The sequence below is a fragment of the Aquarana catesbeiana genome, linkage group LG02 (genome assembly GCF_042186555.1).
Source record: "Aquarana catesbeiana isolate 2022-GZ linkage group LG02, ASM4218655v1, whole genome shotgun sequence".
In the NCBI taxonomy this organism is placed as follows: domain Eukaryota; kingdom Metazoa; phylum Chordata; class Amphibia; order Anura; family Ranidae; genus Aquarana; species Aquarana catesbeiana.
In genome coordinates, this window is record NC_133325.1 from 554,325,698 (window position 1) to 554,339,133 (window position 13,436).

General features: G+C 41.7%; 1 protein-coding gene across 2 annotated transcripts in view; it reads right to left on the reverse strand.

The window, feature by feature from the left end:
* Positions 1-5,034: 5,034 nt before the first annotated feature.
* Positions 5,035-13,436, reverse strand: part of CACNA1S (calcium voltage-gated channel subunit alpha1 S) — a 243,247-nt gene continuing 234,845 nt past the window's right edge. For both annotated transcript variants that reach the window (XM_073615976.1, XM_073615975.1), the window contains 6 exons: positions 13,026-13,127; positions 12,745-12,875; positions 12,485-12,616; positions 8,856-9,055; positions 5,384-5,489; positions 5,035-5,235 (listed from right to left, as the gene is read on the reverse strand). In XM_073615976.1, the coding sequence (XP_073472077.1) occupies positions 5,390-5,489; positions 8,856-9,055; positions 12,485-12,616; positions 12,745-12,875; positions 13,026-13,127 (665 nt within the window). In that variant the 3' untranslated portion in view covers positions 5,035-5,235; positions 5,384-5,389. The remainder of the gene's footprint in view (positions 5,236-5,383; positions 5,490-8,855; positions 9,056-12,484; positions 12,617-12,744; positions 12,876-13,025; positions 13,128-13,436) is intronic.

Genomic DNA, 13,436 nt, shown 5'->3' on the forward strand with positions numbered 1-13,436 from the left:
GTCCACTACCAGACACTTGAGACTCCTGTGTTCCCTCCTACTGGACAGCATTACTCTATTAAGTTATCAAACACTGAACCCTACCACCCTTCTTCCACTTCTCGAGGGGGGAAAGGAGGAGGAGGAGTAGAGTTTTGACTTGTCACCCCATGACCACACAGGACACGCGGTCACCACTGAAAACACTGTTCTACAAGCTGAAGTCTTACCACCGGTGATGTCTGCACAGGAGGCAGAGCTGTAAGCACTTACTACAGCACGTAAATGGGCAGAGGGAAAAAGAGCCAACATTCATATGGACTCAAGATATGCTTTCAGCATTGCCCATGATAATGGTGTTATCTAGGACAGAGGATTCCTGATGGCTGCAGGAACACTTGTGAAAACTTGATTGATGCCTTGCTTCTCCCAACCCAAGTGACTATTCTGAGTAAAGCACACGACAAAATGAACTCAAAGGAAGCTTAAGGCAATCATCTAGCCAATTCAGCTGCCAAACAGACAGCTGGTGGTCCACGGGAAGTGGACAGCAGGGTGGTAGAAGAAGACCACCCCGTGCTTACCTTACAGACTTTCCCAGTGGACAGAGTTTATCTAAAAGAACTACAGGAAACAACAAGTCCGGATAAGAAGGAAAACTGGAAACGGAGAGGAGCAACTCTCAGAAATGGACTATTCGAGTGCAACAAGAAGCCTTGTCTACCCAGGAGTATGTACCCAGCTGTGGTGCAATGGGCACATGGAGCTGCCCACTTGACAAAGACTTTTATGAACTCTCTTATCAACAAGTGTTGCACCAAGAGTTACTCCACTGACCGACAGCTTCTGCAGATCATGCATTATCTGCACCAAATGTAACCCAGGATGCACAGAAGAAGCACAGAAAAAGCACAGAAGAAGCACCTGGCAAAAGCCCTATACCCCATTCCAGAGGATGCAAATTGATCATTCTCAAGTGCCAAGAAGTGGCAGATTCGAATACGCCCTAGTGGAAGTGGTCATGACTGCCAGGACCACAGCTAAGAAACTACTGAGTGAGATAGTATGTAAATTTGGGGTCCCAGAGGTGATATTGAGAGATCAGGGACCAGCCCTAACAACAACCCTTACTAAAGAGATTTGGGCAGCACTGGGGGTTCAGTTGGCACTACACATCCCATACCACCCTCAAAGTAGCGGGAAGGTAGAAAGGATGAATGGGACACTAAAAACAGGATGTTAAAGATGGCCCAAGAGACTAACATGAGTTGGCCAGACAGTTAGCCCATTGCCCTGTTCAGTGTCAGACACACCCCCAGGGGAAACATGCCCTATACCCTTATGAAATTTTGTTTGGTTCAGCTCCCAGACTTGGTTGTTATTTTCCACAACAGTTACAGTTACAGTCTGATGTGTTGACTAATTATGTAACCACTTTATCACGAGAATTAACCTGAATGCATGTCCAGGTGTTTTCTTCCATTCCAGATCCTGAATTAGATACAGGAACACACCAACTACTGTCTGGAGATCCTTGAGCCAAGTTATGATGGTCCATTCCAAGTTTTGGTGACCACAGCCACCTCAGTCAAGTTGGCCAGGAAGAACACCTGAATGCACGCTTATCACTGCAGGAGAGAGTGTTTTCGGGTGCTGCATATCCTTTTTCTGTTTGATCTAGGGGGGAGGGGCCCAGGAGGTGGCCATCACAAAAATGATAACATAATTACGTTTTGGTGTAACTCTTCAGGTACACATGTGACCACCTTTACCTTAGATTACTGTGACATAGTACCTTGTCCGTTTGACCCTTCATGGTGATGCCATTGGTACAGTGATATCCCTGACGGTAAGGACATATATGTATGCCACACAGACAGTTACTGGGGACAGAGTTGTGGTTTCTGTGGGGGCCAGTGGGTTGGAACCCAGGGCCAGACTGGGGGACCACAGAGTGCATTAGACAAAAAAGATGAAAATAGAAAGCCCCCATATCCTAACCAAAGATACCCCTGATACATGCACTGACCCAGCACACAGTCAGAGGAGGAAGCGAGCAGCTCTCTCCGGAAGCTTTTGATCCTCATGTATACATACATGTCATAGGGGTTACAAGGGGGGTCCCTGATGAGTTTAAAGCCAGGGATCAGGTAAAAGCTGGTTTTGAGTCTTTGATCCCCATAACAACTGTCAGCAAGAATGTAGATTGGATTAACTACATGTCATGGTTATGCAATAGAGTTTGTCGATCAGCATACCTGTCTCCATGTGTTCATCTCTAGAGACCAGCTGACCCTCACCAGACTGCTTTTGTAACCTCTCCTATAAGCATGGCCCCACCCCAGGCCCTATCAGGGAACCCTATATTAACCTGTGCACTGCAAGCCAGCAGTGCTGATCAACCACTGTGTGTTAGCCTCTGTGTGTACTTGCTATGTTTCCTACAAACCACTGTGTGTTAGCCTCTGTGTGTACTTGCTATGTTTCCTACATCTGATTTCTGTTACCGACTTTGGCCTGTTCCCGGCCATCCCTGTTTGCCTGTGACCCTGATGTTCCAGCCAGCTCCCTCCTTCCTCTTCTCCTGTAGTCTACCGTGAGCGTGAGCTGTGAGACCCTGGGGGCCGCGACCTGGAGCCAGACTGCAGCGCAGTCCATCCTCACCACTAGAGGCTCTGGTGAACACCTGCTGGCTCTTAGACTCCGCGCCCTGGGGAATCTATGCTCTAGCTCCCAGTGGGATCTGTGTCAGTGATCCAGTAGACCTGCTTCCTGAACCTCCCAGGGTACAATCCGCAGCAGTCAGCCGTAGGGTCCACTACCTTGCAGTGCACTCCTGATCCCAACGGTGTGCATCTGTCACCCAGCCTCTAGGTGACCTGACACTACACATATTATAACCAACAGAGATTTGTAAATTACACTAAAGATGCCCTCCAGGGAATTGCTGACCAGTTAGCCCCCACTTCCTACATGACATTCCAGGACCGGATGGCCTTAGACATGGTGCTAGCTGGGAAAGGAGGTGTTTTGTAAAATCATAGGAAAAAACGGGAACCTGTTGTACATACATTCCTGATAATACTGGGCCAAATGGTAAGGTTACTCTAGCTATAAAGAAATTAGAAGATCTGTCACTGGAGTTGAAGAAGAACTCAGGTATCACAGACCCATGGGATCAATACTTTAGCTGGATGAGTGGGTGGCAGAAGGTGCTCGTCCAGATAGGGGTAACGGTATTAATATTCCTGGTCCTTTTAGCCCTGATTGTATGCTGTATTCTACCTTTTGTAAAAAAGTTAATGAGCAAGGCTGTAGACAATAGCACACTTACATTTCTCCACCAAGAAGAAGAGGACCTCCTTATGATGGAAGATGACAAACCCTTCACTCCTCTACAGTCACTCCCTGTCCATAATCTCACAGTCCTATAGGGTTTTAGGGATAGATAGCGCCTGACTGCACCTCTCCAGCTGTATCGAGGAGGGAAGTGAACAGTTGCTGCCCAATTCTATATACAGCCTAAAAGAGTTGCTGAGGAGAAGGGCCAGGCCAAAATGGGACCTTTAGTATTAGGGACAGAAAAGAGAAAATAGTAATTTTAGGGGGGATTGTGAAGGAATGTGATATAGATAATAATAATAGTAATCTGAAAATGTCTATTTTCTTATGTGCATACATATTTTTCTCCTTACTCATTATATAAGTATACAGGTTTGCTCTGTTCCTATATTTTCTCAAGATGGCGGGTACCCCCTACATCCCACACATCAGAAGAACGCGGAACTGAAGATAAGACCAAAGACAGCCAAACCTCGTTATGAAAATTCTCCATCTTCTTTATCTTCTTAACCAATGAGATGTACCTATTAGACTAACATAGCAATGACGTATTTGTGTGTATAAAACATTAACACCGCCTTGAATAAATTAGAAGTGTAACAGTAACGATACTGAGCGTGTCTCAGAGTGTTTACTTTTATATGCATGCATATCAACACTTTCAAAATTAGAGACAGCAGCAGATAACCTTGGGCTCGATTGGAGCTCTTAATCATTTCCATAACAATATCTGTAGCACCTTTCAAACATAAACTTTGCTACTGTGTGTATTTTTTAACATGTATCAGAAAATATTAAAATGGTTGCTATGAACAGCTTCTGTAGTGAACCCATTTATGTTCATCCAGATGGCAGACACCTTTACAAGAATAACCAATATGAAAACCAGAAAGGTTTCTTCTAATGCTCCATACCTGGATATTGGTGTACATTTTCCATTTAAGAAAGTCCCATTAAACTTTGACATGCGTGTATACGACCCTTGGTGCACATTCACATCACATCTCATCTCATAAACATAGTTGTAAACTTTCAATATTTTTGGATGTAAGGTACCAGTATGATTGAGAGGAATGTACAGTATATGTTTGTAAATCAATATCTGTGTATTAATAATGTATGGAACCTACATCATTACTACTCTCAAGAGTACCATAGTCGGGAAGGAATATGAAAGTTCAGAGAGACTACACAAAGGAAATCCAGTGAGAAAATGAGACTACTAAATGACATAAGGTAAGTGGCTGGATAATGGCATCCACTGGGCATATTTATAAGCATTTCACAGTACACTATACAGCATTAATGCTGCAAAAAGACATTACGTGTATAAAGATACAATCATTCTGTACATGGTATTAAAATCTTAGTCCACTCTTCTATTTTCATACCTGCATTCATTCCTAAATAAGGGAGGCTGGCTTTTCTATCCACACCAGAGAACTTTAATTTCAGATGATATCTCGGACGAGTGAGATAATATCTGCATCCTCTGTTTCACAACTGATTAGGGCTAGTAAAGATTTTAGAGGCAATGCGGGGTATTCTAAAAGAATGGTAAATCACTTTAAACATCAGGGGGCTTACATGAAATAACATCTAGAATTAGTCACTTTTCGGTTTGCTAGATTCGGAAATCTAGCTGTCCATCGGCTGGAGTGTTCATATACACAATATTAAACATAAATAAAACATATATATAAAAATCCAAAAGAACAAGTGAACTATAATTTATTAAGTTAATATTAAAATGAGGTCGAGTCACATTTCTGTTTTGCTGGAAAAAGTACTAGTTCCAAATTCACTCCAGAAATGGCTGAAAAGTCAGTTTGTCAATCTTGTTGGTGTAATAATCAGGTCATGGCATAGTTGCTAATGCCTTTTTTTCCTTCAGAAGGAATGTAAATTCAGCTCCTGAAAAAGAAAAAAAAAGTTTTATTGTCAGAAGGCTTTATAATCTGCTGTAAAAAAAATTAAAATGACTTCTAAAGTATTTATTCTCTCAAGTTTTACTTTTTTTTTAATGGTGTTTAACATTCATAATTAATCATTGGGAGAATACCTTCTTTCAGTTTGTTGCCTGGCTTATGCTACTGTTGGTATCCCACTGCTCTTCACTTTGTTGTACTCTTTCAAAATCTGGAGTTGTAAGCCTTTGGTCTAACCCCCTAGAAAAGAAAATTGCTACTTAACAAAGCAGAATATTCTGTGGTTTAGCTGTCAATCATAGTTTCATACAAATAACTGACAAAATAAAACTTAATTATAGACAAGTATACTGGACATCAAAGAACACAAATTATTAAACCAACAACCCATAGGCGTGTGCAGCCAATTGCATTAGGGTCTGCACCCTAAAGCTCAAACACATAGCAACAGAGGCAGTGTTTAGGGTGTGCACATGTCATGGCTGTGATGCTATGCTTCACAGCCATGGCAGAAATTGCACATTCAAAGCACATGTGAACAAGTCCTTCATTTTTTTCAATAATTTTTTTTTTTTTAGACATTTATTTATTTTTTACATTTTTCAACTGCCCTTTTGGGGGTCTGAAATATCAGGGTTCTAAACAGACCCCTGATGTCTTACATTTAAGACTGAGATAGGGACTGAAGGCAGGATAGGGGAGCAGATGCTTGAACTAATCTCCAGACACATATTAAAAGAAAAGCATAATATTATTAGACAACCCCAAAGACTCAAGTAACACCTCCAAGATATATAGATATATGTCAATCCAAATTGGTGCAAATGGAAAGGGTAACCAGTAGCAGCATCCAATGGAGATAAAGTGCATGGAGTAGTTGAGCCAGAGTATGAGGTCACACAGAGAGTTCGCTCTACATGTTATGCGCATAAATGCGCTTCTTCAGGAGATTGTTGATCTAATAAGTATGTAAGAAGAAAATTGAATAAGTATAATATAATATCCAAACAAATAAAACAAAAGCAATTATAAACAATGAAATGAACACTTTAAAAGAGTCTCTATCAAAGTGTTCATTTCATTGTTTATAATTGCTTTTGTTTTATTTGTTTGGATATTATATTATGCCCTGTACACACGGTCGGATTTTCCGACGGAAAATGTGTGATAGGACCTTGTTGTTGGAAATTCCGACCGTGTGTAGGCTCCATCACACATTTTCCATCAGAATTTCTAACACACAAAGTTTGAGAGCTTGCTATAAAATTTTCGGACAACAAAATCCGTTGTCGGAAGTTCCGATCGTGTGTACACAAATCCGACGCACAAAGTGCCATGCATGCTCAGAATAAATTAAGAGATGAAATCTATTGGCTACTGCCCCGTTTATAGTCCCGACGTACGTGTTTTATGTCACCGCATTTAGAACGATCGGATTTTCCAACAACTTTGTGTGACCGTGTGTATGCAAGACAAGTTTGAGCCAACATCCGTCGGAAAAAACCCATGGATCTTGTTGTCGGAATGTCCGATCAATGTCCGACCGTGTGTACGGGGCATTATACTTATTCAATGTTCTTCTTACATACTCATTAGATCCACAAGCTCCAGAGGAAGCGCATTTATGCGCGTAACATGTAGAGTGAACTCTCTGTGTGACCTCATACTGTGACTCAACTACTCCACGCACTTTATCTCCATTGGGTGCTGCTACTGGTTACCCTTTCCATTTTCACCAATTTGGATTGACATATATCTATATATCTTGGAGGTGTTACTTGAGTCTTTGGGCTTGTCTAACAATATTATGCTTTTCTTTTAATATGTGTCTGTAATACTATGTTTTTAACTTTATCCAATTAAAAAACTTTAATTATTTTTACCTATCCTACGCGTGTGCCTACAAAGTCCATTTTTTCATATCCCATATTTTTTCTTCTCAATCAAAGATAGAGTTGTTTGGTCACAACAGGACACAGTAGACTTGTTTGCTGCTAACTGAAGAAAGTATATTTATGAAAAGAATCTCATATTACCTGTGAATCACGGTGGTGGAAATGTTATGGTTTTGAGTTGCTTTGTTGCTTCTGGACTTGGACAGCTCACAGTCATCAAGTGAACTATACACTCTGCATCATATCACAGTGTGCTTTATCAGTGTTTCAACACAATATTGATTCAAAGCACACAAGCAAATTTAATTCCCATTTCAGTTTTGTAGAGGGATTTTGAGAAGGGCAATTCATGGAAGCTTCATGTCTACTGTATATGTGTCTTTGTCTCTGTGTTGAGAAAAGTGAGCTATGATAAAGCTAGAGTTTAGTCATTTTTTTGGAGGGGTATACATCTCCAAACACATTAGTTAACTTTGGTGTGTATCCCATGTCCTACAGGCTGCTGCTTCATGTAAAAACCCTTCTTCATACCACTGGTTACTGCCAGAGAGACGAAGTTCTGAGTTAACAGCAGTGACTGTGAGTGTGAAGGACTTGCATTGCTTGCTCTTCCCTCTGCCCCATCACAGAATTTATACGATTATTGTCCAACAAAGCAAGTTGTTCTGTGAATGGGCTTTGGAGATCTTTCATCTGTTCATTTGTCTGTTCCTCCTCCTTTCACAGAACAAAAGTTTCATATACGGTAGGTAATATAGGTACAGTAATGGGTTTTAAATACCGTATTTATCGATGTATAACACTCACCCCAATTTTAGGAGGGAAGTTTAAGGAAAAAAACTTACATTTTAAATAAAGAGCTTTGAAGCAAAATTAGGGTCACAGCTCATCAATGCACCCTGCTCAGTGCCCATCTGCAGCTTCTAAATTGCCCATCAATGCACCCTGCTCAGTGCCTATCTGCAGCCATTAAATTGACCAACAATGCAGCCTGTTCAGTGCCCATCTGCAGCCTCACCTTTCCCATCATTGCAGCCTCGCCAGTGTTGGATTATCCTTGCTGTCTCCGAGGGAAGAGGAGGAGCGAGCGCCGCTGAATTACACAGAGCCACGATCTCCTGTGTACCCGGCGCTCCATCACTCACAGCCACGCCTCCCGGCCCTGCTCATATCATAGACAGAACAGTGGCCCAATGCGGGGCCAGGAGGCGTGGCTGTGAGTGACGGAGTGACGGTTACACAGGAGATCGTGGCTCTATGTAATTCAGCGACGCTCTCTCCTCTTTCCTCAGACAGCAGGGATCGGTGTATAACACGCACCCACAATTTTCCTCTGCTTTTAAGGGGCAAAAAGTGTGTGTTATATGCTGATAAATACGGTATATGCACCGGTTATACCTGGCTATGTACAGTTATTTATCAGGTTTTACCAGAATGGGAACTCTATCTAAGTCCGGAGGGTTTTCATCCTATTACTGGTCATGATGCCCAATCAAAAGTTGTGTGTCATTCCACCCTGCTAATAAGAAGGAAAAGAGGCATGTCGGCCCGTTACTTACTGTACTGGACTACATGTTCCTTTTTTATTTTTTTTAGGTTGAAGGGTATGGAAGTAGTATACAATATTCATACATTCTTCTAACTCTTTACTACTCTGTCCAAAACAAAAAAGGCTTTGGTAAACTGCCTGTCTAAATATTGATATGTATACCTTGAAATCGTGCTGTTGTTTGTGTTACGGTTCCTTCTTGGTGGAGGGAAAAATACAGGTTCTGGTAGAAATACAGGAGAATCCAAGTCCTCACTTCCAGCTTCTGAAAATCGTAAGGGTCGTTGGCTGGTAATTGTGTGCAGAGGGCTGACAGGTCCAGTATGAAAACTGTCTTCCTGCCCAAATAGCCCACCAGTTCTCTGGAAAAAAGAACAGTATAAAGATGGAACCACAATACTGTATATAAATATATTTTAAATATGCAGTAAAAGTACATAGCAATATACAATATATTTAAGTGTACCTGGGTCTTAATGTGCAGGATTTAACAAAAGTAAACTCCCTGTGGGGTGGAATTGTGAATTCTAGATATTACTACATCCAGACTGTTTGATGTGTGACCCACCAAAATGCCACATCACATGCCTTATACTGGAAATCCTTGGACAGGAATTAAAGCTTTAAAGGGATTGTTGATCCAGGGAATACCTGATTGCCTTCTGACTTCTGCGCTATGCATACTAGCTCATTATGACTTTGAAAAAAAAACTAATACCTGCAAGACAAAGTGGGTTTCCAACCACTTTAAACTTGATGGGCTGTTGTACTTTTTCAACCTCACTAACTATGTAACTACTGTATGTAAAGTATGTGTATCTTTAGTGTCAAAATCCTGTTGCAGCAGCTACTAAAACCGTGAGTATGGAAAAAAATCACTCCCCTTTAAAATAATTACATTTTGTTGCTTTGCAGCCTGAAATTAAAACAGACACAGTTTTTGTTTTTTATCCAGCTGTATTTACTCAGTGCAACTTATAACATATACAACAAGATATAACACCAACATGTTAGAAAAAAAAATCAAAAACAGAATCACTAGGTTGGAAAAAGGATCACCCCCTTGTGTCAGCATTGTATTGAACCACCTTTTGCTTTTAAGTGATTGTAAAGTCTTGTTTTTTTTTTAAATAACAAATATGTTATACTTACCTGCTCTTTGCAGTTGGTTTTGCACAGAGCAGCCTGTATCCTCCTCTTCTCGGGTCCCTCTTCTGTGCTCCAGGCCCCTCCCTCCTGTTGAGTGCCCCCACAGCAAGCAGCTTGCTATGGGGGCACCTTAGCCGAGTCACAGCTCCCTGTGTCCATTCAGACATAGAGCCGTGACCGGGCCCCTCCCCCTCTTTCTCCTGATTGGCTGAATGATTTTGATTGACAGCAGTGGGAGCCAATCGCACCGCGCTGAATCTCAGCCAATGGGGAGGGGAGTCCCAGGCAGCTTAGACACTCCTGCAACAACGCTGGACAAAGACGGGCTCAGGTAAGTATTAGAGGGGCCAGGGCCGTTTTTAAGGCAGGGCAAAAGGGGCAGCTGCCCTAGGCCCTGTCATTGTTGTGGGGCCCAAAGCAGCTGCCTCATACTTGCCAACTACCCCAGTTTAAATTCCCTTGTCCCTTGAAGTTTTAGTCCTGTGCTGTGTCCTGATATCTCAGTGTGAAGTGCTGCTACTAATGCTGCCCACCTCTGCCCTATTGTTGTGTACAGATGACTCACCTGCAGACCCTGTGTTTACATGTAAATAACCGTCATTCATATGTAAATAACTGAGGCCGGCAGCATTGATATGTAAATAAAGGCGACATTCATATGTATATCATGCCACTGTGCGGTGAGAAGATGATGTGCTGTAACCTCTAGCAACCAATCAGTGAGCAGTATTACTGTACAGTAATCTCTAGCAACCAATCAACAAGCAGAAATCATGTGCTGTAACCTCTAGCAACCAGTCAGTTAGTTGTAATGATATGCTGTAACCTCTGGCAACCCATCACAATCGCTGCCTGATCTGATACAGTAAACTGATTTTAAGTCTAGCTGATATTTTTTTGTATGTCTCAGAGCAGATGGAGAGCAAAATTGCATGGGGGGGGCAAGAAAATTTTTGCCCAGGGTCCAATCAATATTAAAGATGGCCCCAGGAGGGGCTGAAGGGGGCTGCTAGACACAGAAGTTTTTTTTTATCTTCATGCATAGAATGCATTAAGATACAAAAAAAAACCTCCTGCCTTTACAATCCCTTTAATTACAGCCTTTTGTCTGTTGGGATATGTCTCTACTTATTTTTGTGTAAACCACATTACATGTGGTACTATGCTATCATGGTTTGGCACCAGGAAGGGAAAATTATGGTAAGTATTGAATTCAATTTTTAATTTTCCTGATGCCAACATGTATGCTACCATGAATTGGTGCCAGGAAAGGATTTTTTTTGTTTTGTTTTATGCCTGTGCTGTGTGGACATTTGTTCTATATTTCCCTTATTTCCTTCCCCTCTTAAAAGAGAAGTATGGGAATTTTTCTTTTCCCATAATCATACTTATAGGTGGATGCAGCATCGGTCCGATGCTGCATCTGTCCCCCAGCGCCTCTGCACTCAGAACTGAGCCATGGAACATCGCAGATGGCTCGGTTCTCTCAGCTCTCCTGCTCTGCTCCTCCACGCTCACTGGAGCACTGAGCTGTGTCGGGGCAGGGAGCGGCCGTCTCAGCCTCTCAGGGGCTCGCTGAGAGGCTGAGACGACCATCAGTCCAAGCAACTGGCGGATCCAGACTCCCAGAGTCGGGATGACGTGGTGCCTGGACTGATCTGTGTGACGTCAACAGAGAGTGGACTTCAGACCGCTCTCTGCTGAAAACGGGTCACAGGAGTGCAAAATGAATTGCACTTGTGTGATCCATAGGAGAAGCCCAGCCAAGCGAGCTCAGGCTGGACTTCTCCTTTAATGCAGTCCCTCTTTCTCCACATCACAAGGCAATTAGGCTCTTAATATTCACACTGTTTTTTTAATTTTTTTATACCAGCACTGAAGTGGTTAACCTGTGCCCAGGTGTTTGCTAACTAAGCACTGGCAGACAGGATTATTAGTTAAAATGTATAATTTTCTTGCGTTTGTCTATAATATTTATTGAATGCATATCAGTGTGTTGCATTCTTGTTTATATTGTGTTGAATTCTATTCTGAGTTCATGATTTATGTCGTTTTTTTGTATGTATAAATGCCCCTCCTAGGATGTTGGCGGGGAGCCATGCCTTGGGTGCAATCTTGGCTCATTGCAGTTTGCTTGTTGCTTTGCAAAATAAAAGAACTTGATGGAAGGTACTGCTTCAGCTTACATCAGTTTAAAGAACCTTATCACAGTTGCTAATCTAGTCATGCTAGTCATGCATCACGTGAATTGCTGAAATACTTATGGTCATAGGTGTGTGCAGCCTATTGCATTAGGGTGTGCATCCTAAAGTGCAAACACACATGCATGTGTGTGTGTCTACATATATGTGACCCCGACACATGAATCTCCCTGTCGGCACAGTGAAAGAGAAGAGCATAAACACTTCTCTTATGGCAGAGCCAGTAAGAGGAAGATCTTTCCCATGTTCCTGCTGCTACACAGAGCGATAATACTAATGCGCATGGAGTGATTAGGGTGTACCTGGACACACCCGGCATACCCTGTGCACACACCTATTCTTATGGTGTAAGTTTACAAGTTTGGATTTTGAAATATGTGTCTCTTTTCTTAATTATCTTACCCTAGAGTTATGCTAACACATGCATTTGCCAATGCTTACCCGATAAATGCCTTCTTCAATGGCTGCCTCTACCATAGCCCTTTCCAATTCCTCCTCTGGGGTCAGATCTCCAGAAATGGCACGTTGTAGTTCACCTTCCCCTTCCTCTTCTTCTATTGTACGTAAACCAGCCTGCAACAGATTACATAAATAGGCAGTGAGGCATAGATGCTTAGCGAATATTAGTAAAATGACAAAGCTATTTATCAACAATTATTCATCCCACTATATTATATAATTTAGAGTAATTGTGTAAGTACCTGAATTTCCACATTATTTGCATTTTTTTTAGGCCTGTATCCATAGTACTCTTCCTGCCGCTTCTTGAACTTTCGAAAATGTTCTTGTATCAGGAAGATGGCATAAAACTTACCAACAGTCACCTCATCGTCTATAGAAAAGAAAAATAGGTAATAACTGATAGAATAGTGTTGATTTTGAAAATAAAATGTTATTGCTACACAGTATGAGAAAAAATAAATTACATGCTCTCAGAAACTAATTGAACAAGTTCATTTTACCAGCACACATATAAGATTACCTCCAATTGGTGGAATAACCTGATCCAGTAGCTTCATGCTGGTCCTTTTCCAAATCTTCTTTATAATCATTCGCAGCTCTTCATTACTCTGTTCAAAGTTACCTAGGAGAAAAAAGAAACATATACATTATAAGGCCATTAAACACTGTGGGACATTTAGGAAGAAATAAGCCAGCAAATTAAAAAGTGAGTGCATGAAAAATGTTTTTTTCAGGTTAAAGTGGATCACGAGTGGCTAAATAAATCTTCTAGCTCTTATGCTTTGGGGACTGTGGTGGTAAGAGCTCTGCCTCACATTTCCAGGTATAGCTACCTATACCTATTGTCTTTGGTAGTAGACCAACACAATTGGTCTGCTACCAAAGATATATAGATAACCTATTCATGGTATGGGAGGGTGATCTTATTAGC